Source organism: Oryx dammah, unplaced genomic scaffold (assembly GCF_014754425.2).
Source record: "Oryx dammah isolate SB20612 unplaced genomic scaffold, SCBI_Odam_1.1 HiC_scaffold_26, whole genome shotgun sequence".
NCBI lineage: Eukaryota > Metazoa > Chordata > Mammalia > Artiodactyla > Bovidae > Oryx > Oryx dammah.
The window spans coordinates 17,083,525-17,097,061 of NW_024070210.1; the positions used below are offsets into that span (position 1 = coordinate 17,083,525).

At 53.2% G+C, this 13,537-nt stretch overlaps 1 protein-coding gene across 1 annotated transcript in view; it reads left to right on the forward strand.

Annotated features, from left to right (window-relative positions):
• Positions 1 to 13,537, forward strand: part of LTBP2 (latent transforming growth factor beta binding protein 2) — a 111,410-nt gene that overhangs the window by 13,473 nt on the left and 84,400 nt on the right. Inside the window, exon 3 of the mRNA XM_040226098.1 lies at positions 11,675 to 11,921. Coding sequence (XP_040082032.1) covers positions 11,675 to 11,921 — 247 coding nt within the window. The remainder of the gene's footprint in view (positions 1 to 11,674; positions 11,922 to 13,537) is intronic.

The window sequence follows — 13,537 nt, forward strand, 5'->3', positions numbered from 1 at the left end:
GCTCTCTGCAGCCTGGCGGGGTCTGGAGCTGGGCCCTCGCCGCCTCCTCTGGTCTCGCTCTCCTCCTTCCCTTCTGTGGCTTTGCCAGCCCTGCCACACAATTTATGTGTTTATGTATTTGTGCAGGCAGCTCGCTGGGGCCTGCCGGCCCACTCGGCTAAGGCGAAGGACTGCAGGGTGTGGGGAGGCTGGATCCTGTTTAGAATTAGGGCTTTTGGAAGACTGTCCAGTCTTCCCAGACTGACTCACCCCAACACACACACAGCCTTTGCGGGGACTTCTAAAGGCTCATCCTGGGGAAGAGGATTTGAAGAATTCTCTGGCTTCTCCTTTTATCTCAGCCTAGATGCACAGGGGCCGGGGCTGTTCTGGGGAAGGCAGAAGGCTCTTGGGGAAGGGGCTAGGAGGATTACCACCCCCACGTCCCCACCAGGAGTAAGGCATAGAGTGAGAAAATGTACTTTAGATTCCAGTGCCAGATTCAAGGAGTCATGGCTTTGAATCCCAGCTCTGTGTCCTCAAGCAAGTGCCTGGCCCTCTCCCAGCCCCAGAGCCTCACCCAGTGAGTATAACACCCAGTAAGTGAGGATAACAGTCTCTATAGAGCTGCTTCTAATAATAGTAACACACTCAAGATCTTACCAAGGGTTGGAACTTGATTATTAATTTTTAACCCTGACAACAACCCTCCTGTAAGCCAGATTTGACCTTTATCCCCATTTACAGATGAGGTTAACTCTTTGTCCAAGTCATGCAGCTGGGAATCAGCAGAGCCTGGGTGTGAATTTAGGTAGCCTGGTCCAGAGGACAGGGCTTGACACCACGCTCCTGGGAAACGAGTGAGTGCATATAGAGAGCCTAGCATGGAGTAACTTTGGCTGTGATCTTAATCTCAATCCAGGAGGCTATGCTGCCTGCCTGGGTTTAAATGCCAGCTCCATAGCTTAGCTGCAGGACCCTGGGCAAGATGTTTAAGCTCTCTGTGCCTCAATTTCTTTTTCCATAAAATATGACTAATACTTGTCCCTGGCTCACAGAATTCTAAGGGACAAAGAGATAGCTTAGGGCAAATGTTTAGTTCAAAGCCTGGCATGTTCTGGGTGTTCTATACATGTCTGGCCTTGATGGTGAGAGCAGGGACTGTATCTCATGGCCCCTGGGCCTGCAGCACAGTGCAAGTGTTCATTGGATACAAGGTGCAAGGCTCACCAACAATGTGCTGAGCAACACAGGGCCTTTCCCAGGCCTGTGCAGAGAGGTCTCTTCCTGTTGCTCTGGGCTCATCAGCCTTTTCATAAAACTCCCCATGGTGCTCAGGAGACCCTGGAATGGCCTGGGCACTTGTTCTTGTGTTTTGGCCCCAAGCCTCTCTACTTGTGGGACCATTACAACAGCGTGACTTCTGGACCACATCTCAGTGCTGTAAGGATCCCCATCCCTTCTGATCTGAGCTTCTCCTGGATTTCCCTGAAGGAGCTCTTCTGGCCCACCCAGCCCAGCCCTGCAAATGACCCCACCCCAAAGGCCAAGACTCTGGCCAGATGGGGAAGAGCCCCAACTTTGGAGCCAGACTCTCTGAGTTCAAACTCTAGCTCCATCACGTACTTTCACGGGGATCTCAGACAAGTTGCTGGACTGCTCTAGGCCTCAGTTTGTCCATATGTCAAATGAGGGTCAGACTGGTACCAGTGGTTGTTGTGAGAATCTTTAGAGGAGATACTTGTAAAGAAATTGGCCCCAGGGTCTCATAATGGTAAGTGCTGAGCAAATGTTAGGGAAAAGGGTCAGGGCACTTGTGAGATTTACAGGTTAATTACTGATTGTTTAGGAACCAACAGGAACTAGAGGCTCAAGCCTACCTATGGCTCATCTCTAGGTGGATTGTCTGATGAGATTCAGTAGTTGGTGGGAGTGGTAGAAAGGAAAGTGGAAGATGTTAAGGGGGGTTATCACACAACTGCAGTGGAGACCCAGCTAACACAAAGGGTACAGTCCTAGCAAGAAACATTGCCCATCTCTACCCACTCCGTGTGGGGGTATCTTAGATCTTCCTGTTGAGCAGGTGTGTGCCCTCAAGTCTTTTTGCTCAAAGGAGTATATAGGAGATGCTCTTACCCAGGGCCTTCTCTGGAGGCTCTGATGGTAAAGAATATGCTTGCAATGCGAGAGACACAGAGGTTGCAGGTTCGATCCCTGGGTTGGGAAGATCCCTTGGAGAAGAGAATTGCAACCCACTCCAATATTCTTGCCTGGAGAATTCCTTGGACAGAGGAGCCTGATGGGTTACAGTCCATGGGGTCACAGAGTCAGACATGACTGAGCAACTAACACACACATGCACACATACACAGAATTCTGTGGACAGAGGAGCCTGGTGGGTTACAGTCCTTGGGTCACAAAGAGTTGGACACGGCTGAGTGACTAACACTTTCACTTTCATTTCCCCAGGGGGTCCTGAAGCCGGGGCTGTGTCCTGTCGATGCCAGTGGGGTGCCTGCTTTGTACATGTGTATTAAAGGACTGAGTGGGTGAATTACTTGGGTGACCTGACAGTTTCCTTCTGCCATCCCCAGCTGCCTCTTCTCATCCCCTCGGCTTTGCCTTTCCTACTCAACATCTTAATGTTGGGCTACCTTTAACTTTCTCCAGATCTTCCAAATCCTCCTCCCAGAGAGGGGGAACCGTGTGAAGCAAATCCAGCATTAATTGCCGCCCCCCCACCATTTATTGAGTGCCAGTAGGCACTGTGCCAGACAATTAAAACACGACAATAATAAGAGTGGCAGTACTTGCTCTGTGCCAGGGACCACACTAAACCCTTCAGCACCCCCCGCCCTGTGAGCGGCCACCATGTTGATCTCTGTGCCGGCTCCTCCCATGTCCCTTGGCTGCTGCTTCTCCTCTGCCGAGCAACTAAACACTGGACTGAGTTCTGGGCCCTCTTCTTTTCTTTTTCACTGCACCGTTCTGGAGTGATCTAATGCATTCCCATGGATGTGAGCATTGTCTCTGGGCTGATGAGGCCCAGATTTATGTGCATCTTCAGCCAGACCTCTCCACCGACCTCCAGACTCCTTTCATCCTGCTGCCTCCTCGACATCTTGGTGCTCTTGACGCCTCCAGACAAGCCCGCACCCCAGCTTTACCAAAGCGAACTCATGGTTTCCCTCCCTCTGAGCCAATGTCCCTGACCAGGTCTTACCCACCCTGTTAAAAGGCAACCTGTCTATCCGAATGCTCACACTGCCCTCTTGGGGACCATTTAGGACACCTTCCTCTTGCTCAGGTTTTTGTCCAGTCCTTCACCGAGCCCTGTGTGCTTCACTTCCTGAATCTCTTGGGAGCCTCTCTGCTTCTCACTCTCCCACCCCCCACCCCCTAACCAATGCTTCTCCAGTCTGTGGTCCCAGGCAATATGACATCCTCCTAGGTGACCGCTGCAGCTGGCTGACTGCTCCTATTGTCCCCCTTACCCTCTGGTTCCATTTCGTAAATTCGATAATCACACGTGCGTGTGTGTTAAGTCGCTTCAGTCTTGTCTGACTCTTCGAGACCCTATGGACACTAGTCCGCCAGGCTCCTCTGTCCATGGGATTCTCCAGGTGAGAATACTGGGGTGGGTTGCCATTTCCTTCTCCAGGGGATCTTCCCGACCCAGGGATGGAACCCGCATCTCTTATGTCTCCGGCATTGGCAGGCGTGTTCTTTACCACTGGCGCCACCTGGGAAGTCCAGATATTCACACATCGCTAGTCAAACCTTCCTGCAGCAGTGTGTCCAGGCTTGTGTGTCAGCCGCTCTCTCACCGAATCTAGTCTGGGTTCCTGGGATGTGCTGCCTCTAAGCTGTTCCACGAGATTTCTCGCGTCTCTGTAGGTGGCTGCCTCCTAATCCTCCTTCCGGTCACTGTTTCCAGCTCCCCCAGCCACTCTGTGGAGAGTTGCCCCCAGCAGCCTTGTTTTTCTGGATCTCAGCCCCTCGACTGTTTCCTCCATCCTTCTTCATATCCCAGCTTTGCTTCCTCTGCTTGTTTATTTACTCGTTTTATGAGTCTTGCTGAGCTGGAGACTCTGTTGAAGAAAAGGACCTCTTTCTCTCCGAAAAGAAAAGGACGGTAAACTCTTGTTTACTGTCCTAGGCAAAGAGTAAATGTTGGATGCATGACTATTTTCTAGAGAAAATGATACTGGCAGAGGTGATAAAACTTGCCTGAGGTCACCAGGTTGGAATTCAAATGCAGGTCTCTTTGACTGTAAGGCTGCCCTCTCCTCCACACGTCTGCCCTGGCCTTGGCTGAATTATAAGTGGGAATGGTGTACTCCTTCCCTCTCGACCTTCGTGGGTCCTGGGCATGGAGCTAGTGTGTCTGCAGAAGGGTTTGGAAGGCTCCGTGTCGGCCATAGACCTGTCCTCCGTGTCCCAGAGCAGCTCCCCTGGAAAAGACGGGGTCCCTGGGCATGTCCCCGAGGAGGGCTGCTTCAGGATTCCATCCCACCTCCAGGGGCCCTCTTTAAATCCCTGCCTCCTCTAGACAGAGCCCTCGAGGCTGTGAAGCGGGTGGACAGGTGAGCTTCTTCTTTAGGGCAGGAGTTTGCGGCGAACCCAGGCCTCAGCCCCAGGCCCCCGAGTCCTACCCAGTGGTCCCTTCCTCATGCCTGCTGGAGCTGATGGGAACTGAGGCTGCTCTCTGCCCCAGCCCCTGGCCCCCCAACTGGCCCAGCATCTCGGCATTTGTTAATGCAATTAGCAGGGCGGTCCATGCCGAGGGGCTGGGGGCCAAGGTCTGACTCACACCTCCCCTTCCTCCCCTCCGACCGCCAAACGGTAGAGGCCCACTCGGCCTGCCAGACGACGACGTCTGCAGAGCGCGCGCGAGGGGCCAAGAACGGCATCTTTCTCTCATTAGAGGCTTTTATGTGAACACAACTGCTATTTTGGAGCCGGGCGTTTGGCTGGCCCCTGAGCCCCAGGGCTGCTTCCAGCCCTCCTGAGCTGCCGTCCCAGCCCAGCTGTGGTGGGAACAGTCGAATCCTTGAGGACCTGACTTCTCCCACAGCCTGGCAGTTCGGGGCCAAGTCGGGGTCTGGGGGGGACACAGCTCCTGGGCAGAGTTTGAGTGTGGAGAGGACGAATCCTCCATGGATTCTGAGAGTGTATGAAGGCCAGTGAGGGGACAGAGGACCCAGGGACGGTGGGGGTCTCTGACATCAGGGTCCCCTTTCTTTGGGAACTAGAGGTCAAGGCTATGGAGAAACAGCTCAGGGTCATAGTTACACCCCTCCCCCAGTGAAGTGAATTCCAAAGGCAAACTGAGGCTCCAGGTAGGGGTCTAAGGTGGGGTGCGAGGGAAGCGCAGTCCTGAGGGTGGTAGGAGACTGTCCTGCCTGCAAAGGCCCCCAGGTTCGGAAGAGACACGGCCCTGTCCTGAGGGAGGCACCGGGTACTCGGGTACTAGTGTTCCACTGAGGCAGAGTTTAGGAAAGATGGCGGTTTAATCTGAGGGGCTGCTGAGGAGCCTCGGGTGTGGGGGTGCTGGGCCCAGAGTCTAATCTGGAAGCTAGCTTTATCTCCCAGACAAGACAGCGTGTGGGGGGCCTGGAGGCCTCGGAGGAGGGTGCGGACTTAAGCCACCCACCCTGAAGTCAGTGCCTCACCTAATGGATAACTGATGGAGGGAGAAGGCATCTCAAAGTCCCAGGAGAGAGAGCTGATGACAAGAGGCTTACATGATGAGGGTGGGAGGTGGGGAGGAGGCCGGCTGTGTTCAACACCTGAGAAGCAGCGCTACCACTGCACCACAGTGCGTGTTACATCTCTGTAACCAGGGCCCACGTTGTCATTGCCTTTTCCTGGGAAAAAGGTCATGGCAGGGAAATCCAGAAGCCCTCTTGCTTCCATCCCTGGGGGTGTGGGGTTTTTTTTCTTTTTTTTAAAGCTTTCTTTTTATTTTTAAAAGCTTTGCAAAATGCTGTCCAATACAACTTCCTGTGGAAACTTTCTGTGGAAAAGCTCTGTATCCTGCCATCTAACATGGTAGCCATGAGCCTCCTTTAGCTGTTGAACCCTTGACATGTGGCTAGTGCAACTGAATTTTAAATTCTATTTAATCAGTTTCATTGTCAGTAGCCCTGTATTGCTCATGGCTACAGGCTTCCCTGGTGGGTCAGAAGGTAAAGAAACTGCCTGCAATGCAGGAGACCCAGGTTCGATCCCTGGGTTGGGAAGATCCCCTGGAGGAGGGTATGGTGACCCACTCCAGTATTCCTGCTCGGAGAATCCCCAGGGGGAGACTTGCCTGACGGGCTACAGTCCATGGGGTTGTAAGAGCCAGACGTGCCGAAGCAGAGTACAGCACGGCTCATGGCTACAGCATTAGATACAGGACAGCGCAGCCTCAGAAAGTGCAGAGCACATCCACGTCCCTGATTTCTGCTGAGGCTCATACAGCTCTTTGAGGCAGCAATTGTCAGACCCATTTGATGGACAAGACAACTGAGGCACATGTTGAAGCATCTCAGTGAGATAAGACGTGCCCAAGGACACACAGGTGGGGTGTGGCTGAGCGAGGGGTCAAACCATATCTTCCTGACTCAACCCAAGGTCCTTCTGCCACCAAGTCACTTCACGGAGGCTCTGAGCAGAGGGCAGAAGCAGCCTGCCTGGTGGGAGCTCTTTCCAGACTCTCCCCCGCCCCAAGCCTGCCCATTCTGAATTGGGTCTCCTCCCAAATGGAGGGGTTTTGTGTGGAAAATCTGAGCAAACCTCTTCTCGACTGTACTGGATCTGAGTGAAGGTGGAAGAGGGCACAGCCAGGAGTCGGGGGAGGGGGCGCAGTCGAGAGAATGATACTTTCTATTTCTTACTTTCAAAGCAGTTTCGGGAGTTTTCTTTTTATTCCCTCTCTTTTGGCATCCTGCTAACTTCACAGAGCTGAACTCCCAGAGCTGAAACTTTCCACATGTCCAATCCTCGGTGAGAAAGAGAGTGCCAGGAATGTGGACAAGCCAGGGTTCAGGAGCCCAAATTATGAATGGCTAATGGCTGGTATTGGTGAGTGGGCATGGGAATCCAGGAGCAGGATCACCTCCGGGTTCTGAGGATGCTGGTCCCTGACAGGGAGGGGCTGGATATGTCTTCGATGGCTAGACATGGGCATCGTGGCATCATGCTTGATAACCTGTCACCAATAATCAGCACTTTTTAAAGCCATATACCCTCTCTGGGTTGATTTCTCAAGTATAAGGCATGACCTCTGCTCTTGTGGGAAAATGGGAGGAATGAGGATCCAACCGTGAAACGTGAAGACGGCCCAGCCTGCCACGCTGGGAATTTTCTCTCTTAAACTTCCCACAATGCCGCATGAAACTGCCTCTCTGGGGGTGCCGTGGCATTTCCTTTTTCGCTTTATGCAATCGCCCCTGCCATGGGCAATTCTGAAACGGCTGAGCACTTGATACTTCAGTTTTGAAATCTGTGCTCGTTTGACTTAGGAATGCTTTTCACGGTCTCCTTTAAACAAAAGGGACATCACCCCTATGACCCCCTCCTTCCCCAAGGGTTCCAAACCTCTGCATTTCATGTACCAGTAAATATCCAAAAACATCTTATGTACCAAAGTACAGTAGCCAGCTTTTCATTTTGCCAAGTGAGGATATTAGAAACACCATTTGCCATCACCTTTAACCACTTCAAAGAACATTTGAACACCAGAAAAGGAGGCAAGATACAATCTTAAAATAAAAGACACTTAATTTTCTTTTTTATTGGAGTGTAGTTACTTTACAGTGTTATGTTAGTTTCTGCTGTGCAGCAAAGTGAATCAGCTATCCGTATACATCTCTCCCCGCTTTTTTGGCTTTCTTTCCCATTTAGGTCACCACAGAGCACTGAGCAGATAGCTCCCTGTGCTGTATAGCAGGTTCTTTCTACTTATTTATTTTATACATAGTATCAATAGTGTATATATGTCAACCTCAATCTCCCAGTTCATCCCGCCGCCCACTTTCCCTTTTGGTATCTATATGTTTGTCCTCTGCATCTGAAAGACACTTTTTCAATGGGGAAGAAAATAGTGTTATAAGAAACACAAGAAACTGTTTTGTTTTTCTTATTTTATGGCAGGTCGGTAACAACTGACCTAAGACTGTTCCCCTTCATGGACAGGCACTTGGAGCCATCATTTGGGACCAATTGGGGGTGGTTTTGGGGGGAGTGGGGAGGGAGGAGAGGAGTTTATGCTCCAATCCCATAATGCAGATGCTCAGCTCAGAGCAAAACACTGTAGTGCGGGAATCACTACCTGCTGAGTAGACAAGAAGAGAAGGATGCAAATGAAGTTGGTGAGAGCTGGCTCACAACCTGTGAAATCGCAGCGCTTGTTTCAGGAGGACGTTTCTTAGCCGACCTGGCCTCTGTGCTGTTTCAGAAATGACTGGTCCAGAAAGGTTATCTTTCCAAATGGGTTTTTTCTGCCAACACGTCTGGCTGGTTTGGAAGCCTTTTAGAACTTTTATCGACCACAATATTCCATGCATACATACATGCCAGTTTTATAGTTTCCCCCAGCCACCCACTTACTGGGAGCTGTTTGTTCATCACACCAACCAAAGTTTGCCAAGCCTGGTCCTCGCTGAAGACCTAACTGCCTGGTGGCAAGGGGCTTCCGTGGTTTTGAGAACCCACCACGGGGCCGAGCTTCCTCTACACAGAGAGCAGTCTCGTTGTCTTTGTATCCCTGGCACCCGATCCAACCCAGAGAGGGTGCTCACTAAATGTGTGTGGATGTATTGGTGGATGAGGCAGAACCAGGGACAGGCGAGTCACAGGGAAGCACAGGCTCAAACTGCAGGATGTGGGGCGTTGGATTTTTAGAGAGTGAAAGATCTTGTTGTTAAAGTCAAGGACGGGCCATCCTTGCAGCCCAGGAGGGGAAGGACAGAAGCTAGACTGGATTCGAAAGGCTCTCTTAAGGGCAAAAACCACCCACCTGGAGGTGGAATGGAACCGGAGACTGGGAGGGGCTGTGTGACCTTTCCCTCCCCCATGCCAGGCTCAGACAGCAGAGAGGTGTAGGTGGATCTGAGGGGCTAGGAGTAGTGTAGCTTCTGGGGTCCACATGGGAAACCACTCAAGCCCTCCCTTTCTACTCGAGCCTCAAGATAAACCAGGGCTGACGCCTGTCCTGCGCAAACCTGCTTCCGCAATGTTCGCTGGTCCTGGTTTGGCCCCAGGCAGCCTGTGTCTCTGGTGGTGGTGGTGACGAAGGCTTGGCGGGTGGTCAGGTGGGGGCTCGCTCCACTTGGGCAGGTGGAGGGGCAGCCAGGTGATAGGCCAAAATCCTGCTAAGGTGGCAGTTTGTGTTTGGAGAAGTGCTCAGGGTTACATTTCTCTCACACAGACTGCTTACCTGGAGGTCTGGGGCCTACCAGGAACAGATGCCCAGGCACTGAGGAAAATGCTCTTGCCTTAGGATCTAGCTCATGCTTGGGATCCTGCAGTGAGACCTGATATTCCCTTACTTGCTCCTGAGTAGGCAAGCTGTCCTTGGCTTACACTATGTCCAGTCTATTCACCCTTTCTGCCTCCAGTCAGCATCACCACCTCCAGGAAGCCTTCCCTGACTTTCACTTCTTGCCTCAGACTGGGTTAGAGGCTCTGGTCAACACTTATCACATGCCCTATGTCCTGGCTTCCACATGAGACAGGACACTCCCTGAGAGAGGGAGCCTCTTTACCACTGGCCTCACACCCAGTGAGTGCTCGGTGAATGTTCACTGAGTGAACGCATGAGCTGGTAAACATCCTCCCTCTATCTCAGACTGACTGTGTGGGCTTTGGAGAGGGATGGCTCTGGTGGTCTGAGGTCTCTACCACCAGAGCTGACCTGGGATGCACAGCGTCCCGGGGCAGGGCTCCCAAGGGTGCATTCAATAGCTGACTTAAGGCCAACAGATCCCTTTTGCTGTTTCATCATCAGCTCAGGGCCAAGGTTCAGAGGTGGGTCAGCCCTGCTGGGAGGCAGTGGGGGTGGATGGAGCCTGGGCTTTTCAGTCAAAGGCACCTGGCTCCTCCATCCAATACTGCCTGGCTGGGTGACCTCTGCACGTCTTTTAATCTCTCTGAGCTTCAGAGGCATTATTTGTAAAATGAGAATCACAATCCCACTTGCTGTATAGGATTGTTTTAGGCTTAAATGAGACAGTGTATCAGAGAAGGCAATGGCAACCCACTCCAGTACTCTTGCCTGGAAAATCCCATGGATGGAGGAGCCTGGTGGGCTGCAGTCCATGGGGTTGCACAGAGTCGGACACGACTGAGTGACTTCATTTTCACTTTTAACTTTCATGCATTGGAGAAGGAAATGGCAACCCACTCCAGTGTTCTTGCCTGGAGAATCCTAGGGACAGGGGAGCCTGGTGGGCTGTCGTCTGTGGGGTCACATGGAGTCGGGCACGACTGAAGCGACTTAGCAGCAGCAGCAGCAGAGACAGTGTATGCAAAGCACAGTGCCTGGCATGTTATAAGCACTGAATAGATTGATACTGCTGCTGCTGCTGCTAAGTCGCTTCAGTCATGTCCGACTCTGTGCGACCCCAAGTAGCTGCTGTAATTAAAGAGCTTCCCAGGTGGCTCAGGGGGTAAAGAATCTGCCTGCAATGCAGGAGGTGCAGGAATTATGGGTTCGATCCCTGGCTTGGGGAGATCCCCTGGAGGAGGGTATGGCAACCCACTCTTGCCTGGAGAGTCTCATGGACAAAGGAGCGTGGTGGACTACAGTCCATGGGGTCGCAGAGAGTCAGACACGACTGAACCGACTGAGCACGCACACACACTGTAATAAAAATAATATCAATTGTGTTGTGATGAAACATATGCTAGGAGTTAAGGAGGAAAAGAGGTGTAAGGGACAGTCACTGCACCTGGGAGTGCTGGTCATATTATTTAGGGAATTGCCGCCGCTGCTGCTGCTGCTGCTGCTAAGTCACTTCAGTCGTGTCCGACTCTGTGCGACCCCATAGACTGCAGCCCACCAGGCTTTCCCGTCCCTGGGATTCTCCAGGCAAGAACACTGGAGTGGGTTGCCATTTCCTTCTCCAATTGGAGTTGAGACACATCCATAAAGAATCTATCACACTGATGGTGGGCGGGGCTTCCCTGATGGTTCAGTGGGTAAAGAATTTGCCTGCACTGCAGGAGACACAGGAGATGCGGGCTCCATCCCTGGGTCGGGAAGATCCCCTGGAGGAGGAAATGGCAACCCTGACAGGCTACTGCCCAAAGGGTCGCAAAGAGCTGGACACAACTGAGCACGAGCCCAGACGGACAGACTGACAGTGGCCCGTCGGGCATGAGTGCTGTGCACCGTGGTTCAGAGGAGGGAGCAGTACCTGGAGGCAGGTCTTCTGGGATGGGGGGCAGGGGGGCCTTGAGGGAACAGCAGCACTTAGTGGAGAGGAATGGGAGAGAGCCCCACGGAGGGGACACAGCACACACAGAGGCCGAGAGAAGAGAAGAGGAAACCACGCCCGCAGGCCAGTCCCCAGCTGGACAGACCCCACACAGGGAGCACTACGCGTGTGTAGAACACGGTGTCGGGGGTGCGGCCGGTCAGGCAGTCTTTGACAGGCGGTCTGAACACAGCCAGGCGGCCCTCACCCTCTGCCTGTCTCTGCAGCCGTGTGCCAGCCACCCTGCCAGAACCGGGGCTCCTGCAGCCGGCCCCAGCTCTGCGTGTGCCGCTCAGGCTTCCGCGGAGCCCGCTGCGAAGAGGTCATTCCAGAGGAGGAATTCGACCCCCAGAACTCCAGGCCAGCACCCCGACGCTCGGCCGAGGGACCCCCCAGCCTGCGCAGGAGCAGTGTGGCCAGAGAAAGCACCACGGCCAGAGCGCGGCCCCCAGCACCACAGCTGCAGCAGGCCAGGTAAGTCCCCTTCCTCAGTGGGCCCTCCCTTCTTTTGGGGAGGGGAGTGTGCAGCCTCTCGGGGCGGGGCGGGGCGGGGGGGCTTCTGCCTTCGGACTGTTTGGTGAAGACCTTGGTGGAGAAGGCCGGAGGGACTCTCCTCCCCTCCCCCAGCCCCGCCGGAGGGGTGGCGAGCAGGTCTGCAGGTTTTGGGGTTGGTACAGGCTCTGGCAGACTGGACTGCATGGTGGAGGTGGGAGGGGAGCTGCTACCCTCCAGGTCCTGGGAGACGAGGAGGGCACGTGCCTGGACCCCAGCTCTCTGCTTTCAAATCCTGGTTGCCACTTCTAGGTGGGTGACCTTGGGCAAGTTACTTACCTTTCTGATTCCTCATCAGTAAGGTGGGGACAACGACGATGATGATAACCATGGAATTGTAAGGACTAAGTTCGTTAATAAGAAGAAAGTGTTTAGAAGGGTGCCTGGCACAGAGTAAAGTCTATAAATGTTTCTCCTCCACTTCCTTCTTTTCTACCTGTGGTCCGTGCGATGCAAGAGGGACTCCTCTGCCAGCAAAAGAAACCCTTCCAGGACTTCCCTGGTGGTCCAGTGGTTAAGACTCTGCTGGACTGCAGGGGGCCATGAGTTCGATCCCTGGTTGAGAAACTAAGATGCCATATGCTGTGCTGCCAAAAAATAATAATAATAATGAAAAAGTTTTTAAAAAGCCACTTCAGCTCTCTTACCACCAGTGCTAGCAGCCTCTCTCCTTGGAGCAGCCTGAAGGAACATGTAGGGGAAGGCAGAAGGCTAAGAAGTGGGAAGGGGGTGTTCTCGGGCAGAAGTCTCCGGCCTACTTGCCAGCCAATCTGGCCAGACATTTCCCAGCTCAGGACAGGAAGTCTGAACTTCGGTAAACTGGTCCATTCTGGGGGCTGTGTTTTCTTTTTGGTTTTCAGGTTAGTTTTTCCATTTGCTTCCTACTTAGAAGTTCTTTCTGAAATGTGTGAACCTTGTCTTGCTGAACTCAGGGAAAAAAAGGATTTGCCCTCCTGGAGGAGGTTGACAGAACCAGCAGGAGGAGGCTGACCTTGAGGCCAGGTCCCCAGAGGGAAAGCTCAGGAGAGAAACGAAAGGAGCTTGAGGTTGTCCAGCCACTCTGAAGGGGGAGAGCAGGGACAGACCAGGGTCTTGGTAGGGGTGTTTCGCCACCCAAGCGAGCAGGTGGTTTTCGAGGGCAGCCAGGAGCAGAAAAAAGCAGAAGGGTAAACTTGGGTCAAGGTCTAGGGAGCATCAGCGTCAAAACCAGAACAGCTAGACTCTTTGGCCAAGGCCTTGGGATGCCAGAGCAGAGAGAGAGTCAGAGCTAAGGGCCAGGTGGACAAGGGAGGGGCACGGCGAACCGCCTGGGACTGGCTGTGACCAGCTGGGCAGGGCCTGAACCTTGTTCTAATGGGTCCCAGCTCTGGGTCCAAGATGGGCGGGCCTGGCGCGAAAGCACTTGGAGGAGCCCCAGGGGTGGCAGCTCCAGGGCTGGTCCTGGAAACAGAGTGGAAGCAGAATCCTTCTAGCCAGGCTTCCCCCTGCCCCTCTCCCCGAAGCTTCTTTTGGCTTGTGGGATTTGTTCATTTTATAGT